The 10,837-nt window shown below is 53.4% G+C and overlaps 1 protein-coding gene across 1 annotated transcript; it reads left to right on the forward strand.

Moving 5' to 3' along the window:
• Positions 1–1,609: 1,609 nt before the first annotated feature.
• On the forward strand, positions 1,610–10,385 carry UPK1A (uroplakin 1A; the record flags this gene model as incomplete). The annotated part of the gene is made up of 7 exons (XM_079723124.1): positions 1,610–1,693; positions 3,206–3,406; positions 6,707–6,781; positions 6,915–7,022; positions 8,693–8,872; positions 10,178–10,261; positions 10,341–10,385. The coding sequence occupies 7 exons, from the start codon at positions 1,610–1,612 to the stop codon at positions 10,383–10,385; spliced, it is 777 nt and encodes a 258-aa protein (XP_079579250.1).
• Positions 10,386–10,837: the final 452 nt, after the last annotated feature.

Genomic DNA, 10,837 nt, shown 5'->3' on the forward strand with positions numbered 1-10,837 from the left:
CACGCCAGGTCGCGCGGCACGGAGTAGGCGGAACTGGGATCTGGACCAAGGTCTCTTCGATTCCGCAAACTGAAGACATTTCCACCCACGGCTCCACCTCGTCGTGACCCTGCTTTGTCCGCGCGTGCGTGTGTGGTGATGGTGGGGGGGGCCTCCCACCAAGCCCATTCAGGGTGCCCCTCCCTTTTGCTTGCACACTCCTCTCCCCGCTTGCTCGTTGAACACTCATCTCAGAATCCCGTCACACACCCATCCCCTTCCATCCTCCCCCTCAGCGCAGAGACCGAGCACCAGCATCCCGAGCATCCCTCCCACTTGCCTCATCTCCTCCCACCTCCCTGCCTCATCCAGCTGCCCTTGCCTGCTGGGGTCCCTGCCTAGACCTCCCCTTGGGCTCCCAGGCTTGGAGAGGTGGAGCCACCAGTAGAGGATGCAATTCTGAGATTGCGGACACGCGTGTGGGTTTTTTGTTTGTCGGGTTTTTAAAAAATTATTTATTTATGGCTGTTTTGGGTCTTCATTCCTGCTCCCGGGCTTCCTCTCTTCTAGTTCTGGCGAGTGGGGGGTGGGGTGGGGGGGCTACTCTTCCGTGCGGTGCGCGGGCTTCTCATTGCGGTGGTTTCTCTTGTTGCGGAGCACGGGCTCTAGGCGCATGGGCTTCAGTAGTTGTGGCTTGAGGGCTCTAGAGCACGGGCTCAGTAGTTGTGGTGCACGGGCTTAGTTGCTCCACGGCATGTGGGATCTTCCTTGACCAGGGCTCGAACCCGTGTGCCCTGCCTTGGCAGGTGGATTCTTAACCACTGTGCCACCAGGAAAGTCCCCTCACTTGTGGGTTTGACTTGGATCTCTCCCTCCTCCCATTAAGGCCCTAGTCCTGAGGAGAGACAGCAGGTGGAGCACTCGCCCTCTCCACCCCGCCCCCCTCCACCACCATGACAGACTGGGAACCAGAGGCCACTGCAGATCACCCTGCTCATGTGGCCAGATATTAGCACAATCTGGAATTTCAGGTCTGTAAATCACTTGGCGGAGGGGTCTCATAAAAGTGTTCTGCCATACTGATCTGCCAGCTTGACCTCTTGTCCCCTCCTCCAGACACCCTCCCCCCTTCCAGGAAACTGGCCCAAGGAGGGGCCTGGGCATATATAGGGAGCCACTGTGGGAGGGCCTGGCCAGAGAGGCTTCAGGCAGAGAAGGTGAGGACAGGACTCTAGGGGTCTGGACGGGCAGGGGGAGCTGGGGAGGTCTGAGGCTAGGGGTGGGGGGCAGCCCTGAGCTCTGGCCAGTGACTGCCCCACCCAAGGCTTCGTTTCTTCTTTTTTATTTGGCCAAGCCACTCAGCTTGTGGGATCTTGGTTCCCCAACCAGGGATTGAACCCATGTCCAGTGGGAGCGTGGAGTCCTAACCACTGGACCACCAGGGAACTCCCTCCTCCTCTGTAAAATGGCCCACTGCTGGGGTTGTGGGAGGCTGGGCACACTTGGTACTGGCTTGGGCCCATCAGAGAGCTGGCAGCAGCCCCTGGCAGCTGGGGTGTGGAATGGGGCAGTGGGTCCTCCCCCGGCCCCTGCCTGGCCTCATCCCGGCTCATGTGTCCCAGGCAAGACTATGGCTTCTGCGGCAGCAGCAACAACAGAGAAGGGGTCTCCAGTTGTGGTGGGTCTGCTGGTCGTGGGAAACATCATTATTCTGGTGAGACATTCCCTGGGGCTGGGAGCCCAGTGGGCGGATGAAGAGGAGGGGGGCGGTCCTGAGCCTGGGAGTGGGACAGCTGAGGGCTCAGGACTCACCTAATGGCCAGTGTCGCCTGGCTCTCAAGTCAGAACAGCCCCGATTCGAATCCCAGCTCCGCCTCTCCCCAGCTGTGTGACCCTGAGTAAGCGACTTTACTTCTCTGTGCCTGTTTCCCCATCTATAAGTTATGTCCTCACTGTGGGCATTGTTGTGTGGATTAATCCATGTATGGCCCTCAGCTCAAAAAAAGTGCTTGACCAGTGCCAGCTATCATCATTAATATGATTATGGACATAAGGTGCCTGATTGGTGCACAGGAGACCAATCGTAATGTATAATAACAATGCCTTTTAATTACGTGATACCTGTACATGGCTCTGGAGCCAGACACCCTGGGTTCAAATCCCAGCTCTGTCACTTTCTATTGTGGGACTTGGGGCCAGTGATGTAACCTCTCTGGGCCTCAGTGTTCTCATCTGTAAGATGGAGATAAAATAGGAATGCTGAGAGGATAAAATGAGTTATTGGATTTGTGCTTAGGCCAGAATTTGGCACACATGGTTGCTATCTGTGTTGGCCATAACAGCAGTAGTGCGGGAGAGCTGGTAACAACGATGATTATCACACAGAAAGCAGTTTCAAGGACCAACGCACACAGTAGAGACTCTATGAGAGTTAGTTTGACTGTTGGCAAAGGTATCCACTGAGCAGTCTTCCTCTCTCCTTGTTCCCCATCCCAACAGGTAACCAGATTTTTATTTTCTCCAATATTTCTTTAAGCAAATACAAGCAAATAAGAACCTATATACCTATTTTCTCCCCTTTCTTGCCCCAAACGTAGCTCATTCCACACCCTGCTCCGTGCCTCCCTTTTCCTCCTGTGCACATTCTCTGTCCACATGAGTCCTCAGACAGCCTCCCTGCCCTTTTCCACAACTGCCCAGCCCTCCGTTGTGTGGCATCCTGGCTCCTTTACCCACGGTGCTGTGGGGAATAACCTTGGGGGTGTGTGATTTTCCTGCCTGGGCAGGTGTATCTGGAGGATTGATTCCTGCAAGTGGAATTGCTGGATCAAAGGGTTGATGCTTTTGTAATAGTTCTGGCCACGGCCAGACTCCCCTCCTCAGGGAATAGCAATGCTCTTCAGGGGAGGCGGGCTAACCTAGCATCTCCTCGGTGCCAGTCATGAGCGCCAGGCTTTACATGTAGCGTCTCTTTGTATCCTTGAAGCCACTGGCAGCTGGGGTGTGGGTGGGGGCGGAGATCTGGCTGGGTCCTCCCTTCCCTCATGGCCTCCTGCCCACCTTCATCCCTGCTCATGGAAGGTGACATCTTTGCCACTCTTACTATGTGCCCACTTTACCAAGAGGGCAGTAGAGGCTCAGAATGGGGAAGGCCCTTCTCACGGAGACTCATGGAGCCGGGGCTGCTGCCCCTGTGCAGGCCTTGCTAACTGGCTGCCCTGTCCAGCTGTCAGGCCTGGCTCTGTTTGCTGAAACGGTATGGGTGACCGCCGACCAGTACCGCGTGTACCCACTGATGGGCGTCTCGGGCAAGGATGACGTCTTCGCCGGTGCCTGGATCGCCATCTTCTGCGGCTTCTCCTTCTTCGTGGTGGCCAGCTTTGGTGTGGGCGCAGTGCTGTGCCGCCACCGGTCCATGATGCTCACGGTGAGGCCCCAGGAGGAAGGGATGGGGACGGCTGGGCACAAAAGTCATCCTCACAGAGTCGTAATAACAACCACACTGCAGCTACTAGTGTGTGTTCCACGTGGCACCACACTTGGGCCTCGTGGCAGTCAGGTCATTTAATCTGCCCATAACCTAATAACCTAGGCTCAGCTGTTACCCCCATTTTGCAAAGAAAACCGGGGCACAGGGGAGGCAGGGAAGGAAGCTCTGCCTGGGAGGATGGCTCTTAAGTAGCAGGACTGGGATTTGAACCTCAGCTGGTTGGTCTCCAGGGTCTGTGCTCGGGAGCTCTGTTGATAACAGTGACAATAATAATAGCACAGCAACCATTTAATGAGCGCTCACTACATTCTACGTGCTTTACATAGATTAGCTCATGTGTTCCTCTCAACCCACTGTGAGGTACCATCGTCATCTTCATCATCATCATCATCTTCATGGCCCATTTGACAGAGTTGAAACTGAGGCTCAGAGAAGTGAATCCACTTATCCAGGGTGGCACAGCAAGTGAGTGACAGAGCCAGGATTTAAACCTGAGCACTTCAGTGCTTGAGCCTAGGCTCCTAATCTCTGCCCACAGCAATAACCCACACTCCCCAAGTACCTCTCATGTTCTGACACTAGGCTAAGCAGTTTAGAAAATGAGCTCCTTCAATCCTCCCAGAATCCATCTGAAGTTAGTGCTTCTCTGCCCATTTACCAGATGAGGAAACTGAGGTTCAAAGAGACCCACAGGGAGACCAGGGATTCCAATCCTGGCCCCACTGACACAGAGCCAACACTGGGTTTTCCCCAGCTGAGGGCTTTTTGGATTCCCAGGAGCAGCTACTTATCCAATCCACAAATGTTTATACAGCAAGAACCATGTGCCAAACCCTGCGCTAGGCACTAGGCTATTTTGTGAGCAAACCGTAAAAGCCCTTGCCGTGGGGGAGGATACTCTCATGAGGGAGACAGTGACCAGGCAAGGGAGAGCTGGAGCTGGGGATGGGAAAGGGAAGATCTTGCAGGCAGAGAAAGTAAAGACGGGGTTGTGGTGGGGGCCGGGGGGGCGGGGCGGGGGATTGGTAAGGGAGTGAGCCGCATGAGTATCTGCAGAAAGAGCATTCCAGGTGGAGGGAACTGCAAGAGCAAAGGCTCTGAAGCCAGAGGGGACAGGAGTTCAGTGTGGCTGGAGCCAAGTGGGGGTGAGTGAGTGAGTGAGAGGAACTGAGGACAGACAGGGGAGGAGAACAGCAGTGGGGGGAGGTTTGCTGGCCTTGAGGGGAGAGAGGGGAGAGAGCGGAGGTGGGCCTATCAGGTGGACCTGCAGGCCTTGGTAAGGACTTCGGCTTCTCTATGAGTCACGTGGAGCCATGGAAAGGCTCTTTTCCTTTCCTTTTCTTCTTTTTTTTTTTTTCTTTCTTTCCTGCATTTAGTTCTCTGGCAGAACAATTTAACCAAGGTCCTAAAAGTTCACCCAACTAGTAAAAGAAAAAAGGTCTGTGTCTGTCTCTCCTATTAGTTTGTCATTAACTAAGACAGATTTTTTTTTTTAATTGTTATGGGAAATTTCAAACAGACTAGAGTGAACGGCACGATGCGCCCTGTGTACCTATCACCTGGTTTCCACGATATCACCCACACATCGTCCCCTCCACCCCCACCCTCTGCCTGCCCACATTTTTCTTTCCTGGGGTATTTTGAAGCACATTCCAGACACCAAGTCACTTCCCTGTAAATACTTGTGTGCACATTTCTCTGAGTGATAAGGACGTGGTTTTAAAGCAGCCAGGCATGTGTGGCCACATCATCTCGTCTGGGCAGTGGAGCTGGCACATCCACACCCCATGCCCTGTTGCTTTAAGGGTGAGGGGAGGGGACAGCTGAGGATCAGAAAAATAATTTTCATTAAACACCAATTAAAGAGCTTTTTCAGGTTTGGGTGGGGTTGTTTTTTGGGTTTTTTGGGTTTTTGTTTTTTTTTTTTTGCGGTACACGGGCCTCTCACTGTTGTGGCCTCTCCCATTGCGGAGCACAGGCTCCGGACGCGCAGGCTCCGCGACCATAGCTCACGGGCCCAGCCGCTCTACGGCATGTGGGATCTTCCGGAACCGGGGCACGAACCCGTGTCCCCTGCATCGGCAGGCGGACTCCCAACCACTGCGCCACCAGGGAAGAAGCCCTTTTGTTTTGTTTTGTTTTCCCCAAGCACCGTACTGCGGGCACATCGTGCAAAATTCACCCCAGTCCCTTCCTATCTATCTCCCAATACCCAATCTGTGTTCAGATGTCCCTGGTTGTCTCAGGAATGTCTTTATTTTTTTCTTTTCTACAGTAGGCATTCATTTTACTGCATCCAAGCCAACAGTTAACAGTTAAGGGAATACCTTACATATTTTTGTTGATTGCATTGTCCTGTAACATTTTATTTTTAAAAATTTCAAACATACAGAAAAGGTAAAGACTTGCACGGTGAACACCTGTATATCCCCCACGTAGATGTTTCCATTCACATTGTCCTATACTTTTTTTTTTAACATCTTTATTGGAGTATAATTGCTTTACAATGGTGTGTTAGTTTCTGCTTTATAACAAAGTGATTCAGCTATACATATACATATATCCCCATATCCCCTCCCTCTTGCGTCTCCCTCCCACCCTCCCTATCCCACCCCTCTAGGTGGTCACAAAGCACCGAGCTGATCTCCCTGTGCTCTGCGGCTGCTTCCCACTAGCTATCTATTTTACGTTTGGTACTGTATATATGTCCATGCCACTCTCTCACTTTGTCCCAGCTTACCCTTCCCCCTCCCCATATCTGCAAGTCCATTCTCTAGTAGGTCTGCATCTTTATTCCCATCTTGCCCCTAGGTTCTTCATGACCTTTTTTTTTTTTAGATTCTATATATATGCGTTAGCATACGGTATTTGTTTTTTTCTTTCTGACTTACTTCACTCTGTATGACAGTCTCTAGGTCCATCCACCTCACTACAAATAACTCAGTTTCGTTTCTTTTTATGGCTGAGTAATATTCCATTGTATATATGTGCCACATCTTCTTTATCCACGTCCTATACTTTTTTTAAAAATTGTGTTTCTGGGAATTCCCTGGCGGTCCAGTGGTTAGGACTTGGTGCTTTTGCCACCAGGACCAGGTTCCATCCCTGGTCGGGGCATGGCCAAAAAAAAAAAAAAAATTGCATTTCTATCATGGATCCATCCCTTGAGGGGTGTGACTTCACAGGCTTTGCCCTGACAGGGCTGTTCCCTGTGACCCTCCCTCCGTCTCTCCACAGTACCTGGTGCTCATGCTCACCGTCTACATCTTTGAGTGCGCCTCCTGCATCACGTCCTACACCCACCGAGACTACGTGAGCCGGGGGGAGGATAGGGGAGGGGCATGACTTCCAGGGGGAGTTTGGTGAGGGTCTCGGGCCGGCAGTGGAGGTCGATCTCTCTCCCCACCCAGCCCCGCTGGACCCTGTTCTTCCCGGCCCACTGCAGATGGTGTCCAGCCCATCCCTGATCACCAAGCAGATGCTGACCTTCTACGGCGCAGACTCGGACCAGGGCCGGGAACTCACCCGCCTCTGGGATCGCATCATGATTGAGGTGGGCAAGTGTAGGCAGGATGGGTGGGGAGGGCTGGAAGAGCTGAGGTTCTGACCCGATCTCCCGTTATGGCCCCCATTAGGGCTCCCATTATGCCCACCGGTAGATGATATCCACTCATGCGGTTCTTATGAGGGAGAGGCTCTGGTCCTTGCCATTTTCGGGATGAAAACAGGCCCAAAAGAGGGAAAGCCACTTGCCTAGGGTCATATGGTTGGTAAGGGGCAGAGCTGGGATCCAAACCTAGATCCAGAGCCCCTGCTTTCTCTAGTTGCGGCAAGCAGGGGTTACTCTTCATTGTGGTGCGCAGGCTTCTCATTGCGGTGGCTTCTCTTGTTGAGGAGCATGGGCTCTAGGCACATGGGCTTCAGTAGTTGTGGCACGTGGGCTCAGTAGTTGTAGCTCACAGGCTCTAGAGCGCAGAATCAGTAGTTGTGGCACACGGGCTTAGTTGCTCCGCAGCATGTGGGATCTTCCCGGACCAAGGCTCAAACCCATGTCCCCTGCATCGGCAGGCGGTTTCTTAACCACTGGGCCACCAGGGAAGTCCACACCTGCTGTCTTAATAGTAACAATAGTAATAATAATAACAGATGGTGGTCCAGTGGTTAGGACTCCGTGCTTCCACCACAGGGGACACGGGTTTGATCCCTAGCTGGGAAACTAAGATCTGCATAGCGGCGAGGCAGTGGCCAAAAAAAAAAAAAGAATTGTTCAATTAAAAAAACAACAACAACAAACATTAAAGAGCACTATCTTTTGTTTAGTGCCGTTCAAAGCACTTTCAAACTTATTTAATCCTTACAACCAGTCCATAAAGAAGATCAGCTCTTTAGCGGTGAGGAAGCCAAGGCAGGAAGCTGAGGGTTTGCACGAGGTCACGCAGCTGGTAGGTCACAGAACGTAAAGGACTCAAACCCAGGCTGTCAGCTTCCAGAAGCCACATTCTTAATTAAACTCAACATGATACGGCAGCACAAGAGGAGAATATTGAGGACCCAAGGGAAATTAAGGTACCCATTTGGTTCGTCATGCAGCTAGCCTGGACTGCGACCCAGGTTTGAAGGAGCCTATGTTTTCATCATTTGAGAGTCACAAATTAAACACCCATGGGGGTCAGGAGAAGCCAGAAATCTGCCTCTTGGTGTCATTTACCTCAGGTTTTTTTTTTTTTTCGGTACGCGGGTCTCTCACTCTTGTGACCTCTCCCATTGTGGAGCACAGGCTCCAGACGCACAGGCTCAGCGGCCATGGCTCACGGGCCCAGCCACTCCGCGGCATGTGGGATCCTCCCAGACTGGGGCACGAACCGGTGTCCCCTGCATCGGCAGGCGGACTCTTAACCACTGCGCCACCAGGGAAGCCCCTACCTCAGGTTTTGTTGACAGCTAATTAAAAAAAAACTTTTTTTTCCAATGAATTTTTTTTTTCAAAAAAATTTTAAAATACATCAGGAGTGTGGGTTTGAGCCAAATCCCCCATCAGCCTCGGGGTGCTGGGACAAGTATCTTCTGCTCCTTTGCTCACACACAGACACTGCTGCCCCTCTTCGAGGAGGGGCAGGATGTGGGGAAGTGCAGGCCAACCTTATCCTTCCTCGCTGTGTGACCTCAGGGGAGCGGCTGCCTTCTCTGAGCCAGAGTCCTCCTGACCCCTGCCTCTCTCTCCAGCAAGAGTGCTGTGGCACGTCAGGTCCCATGGATTGGGTGAACTTCACATCAGCCTTCCGGGCCACCACCCCAGAGATGGTGTTCCCCTGGCCCCCGCTGTGCTGTCGACGGACTGGCAACTTCATCCCCCTCAGTGAAGAAGGCTGCCGCCTGGGCCACTTGGACTACCTGTTCACCAAGGTGTGTCTCCTCCCCCGTGCTGTGTCTGTCGGTCTCTCTGGCCCTCTCTGGTTCTTCTGTCTCTTTCTCCCTCCCACTGTCTGTCTGCTCCTCCCTCCCATCTGGCTTTCTCTTTCTCTCCCCTCCCTCTGACTCTCTCAACTCTCCATCTGTCCCTCCCTCCCTCTGCAAGTCAGCGGGATGAACCCCGGTTCCGGTTTGATCTGATCCAGACCTGGCGGCGCCCGAAACTTTTCTCAGGTTGTCTGGGGATAAGAGCAACAATAACAGTGTCAGCAGCACAACACCAATAACAACCGACATTTATTGAGCTTTTACTTTGTACCAGGCCTCCTTGTAGGTGCTTTCAGTTTTTACCTTATTTAATTCTCACCACAGCCTTATGAGGTAAAGGTTATAATTATCTCATTTTACAGATGATGAGCCTCACTAGTGACGGATGGAGTTGGGATGTGATTTCAGGCAGTCAGGCCCCAACCAGGTGCTTGAACTCCTGCAAAGGGAGTGCAAAGACAGAGAGAGAAACCAGAGGGGGAGAACCGGTCCCCTTGGCTGCCTGGGGGCCCTTCACCATCACGCCTTAGATCAGGTGTCACAGAGAGGGGAGCCTGCATGCCAGAGTCGGACAGCCCTTCCTTGACAGCCCGGCTGTCTGCAGAGTGCTTACATGCATCATCTCACAGAATCACCACAACTGCCTTCGGAGGGCAGTGCTGTCAAAGATCGCCATTTCACAGATAGCAAAACCGAGGCTCAGAGGGTCAGAATCATAGCTAGGCCCCATAGCCAACAAGCGGCAGAGCTGGCCCCCAGCTCCGTCCTGCCTGACTCCAGGGCACACACCCTGAACCTTTGTTCTTGGCAGCTTCCAAGTTGGGCCAAGCAGGGGTCTACATGAAGGCGACAGGTGTGGGGCTCTGGGTCCACTCAGCCTTACCTCCAAATGAGGAGGTGTCAGAACTGGACTGATCCTAAAGGCGTATTTCAAACCCTTGGAACTTGGGGGCAGCATGGAAAGCCAGCCCAAAACAAAATCACCCTCAGAATGTCATAGGCACCATCGGGGCAGCACCTGCTTGTTCAGGGCCTGGGTTAGCATCGCTTCCCTGGCTCCCTGAAACCACCCTGGGAGGGAGACACTGCCATGATCCCCAGGGTGAGAAACCCACTTCCTCATGGTCCCACAGGTAAGAAAACCAAGGCTCGAGGCAGGAAGTGACTTTCCCAAGGGTGCCCAGTGACTCTTGCTTTCAGCAGCCAGCCTCCCCAGGCATTTTCTCAGACCCCCGTGTTCCCCCTGCCCAGGGCTGCTTCGAACACATTGGCCACGCCATCGACAGCTACACGTGGGGCATCTCATGGTTTGGGTTCGCCATCCTGATGTGGACGGTGAGAGGCGGGAGCCTGTGGGCTGGGTGGGACGCGACTGTGAGGCTGGGGCGCCCCTCACCTGCCTCCTCCCCTCCAGCTTCCTGTGATGCTGATGGCCATGCGTTTCTACAGCACGTTGTGAGGAAGAGAAGGGAAGCCCACGTGCACACTCAGCTCCCCTGCCCCTGCTTCCTCCAGCTGAGACGCCGCCCCGCCTCTCCCTTCCCCACCTCCTCCACCCTTCCCTCCCTCCACTCCAAAGTTTTTTTGTTTTTTTTTTTTTTTGCGGTACGCGGGCCTCTCACTGCTGCGGCCTCTCCCATTGCGGAGCACAGGCTCCGGACGTGCAGGCTCAGCGGCCATGGCTCACGGGCCCAGCCGCTCCGCGGCATGTGGGATCTTCTGGACCGGGGCACGAACCCGTGTCCCCTGCATCGGCAGGTGGACTCTCAACCACTGCGCCACCAGGGAAGCCCCTCCAAAGATGTTTTACCAGGTTTCTGAGCCCTGCTGGGAGTTGGGGTGCCCTGAAACCCCTGGACATGTGTGCACGGACCCTTAGACCTTAACCCCATCTCACTTGGCTGATTCCTG

The sequence above is a fragment of the Hyperoodon ampullatus genome, assembly GCF_949752795.1.
Source record: "Hyperoodon ampullatus genome assembly, chromosome: 18".
In the NCBI taxonomy this organism is placed as follows: Eukaryota; Metazoa; Chordata; class Mammalia; order Artiodactyla; family Ziphiidae; genus Hyperoodon; species Hyperoodon ampullatus.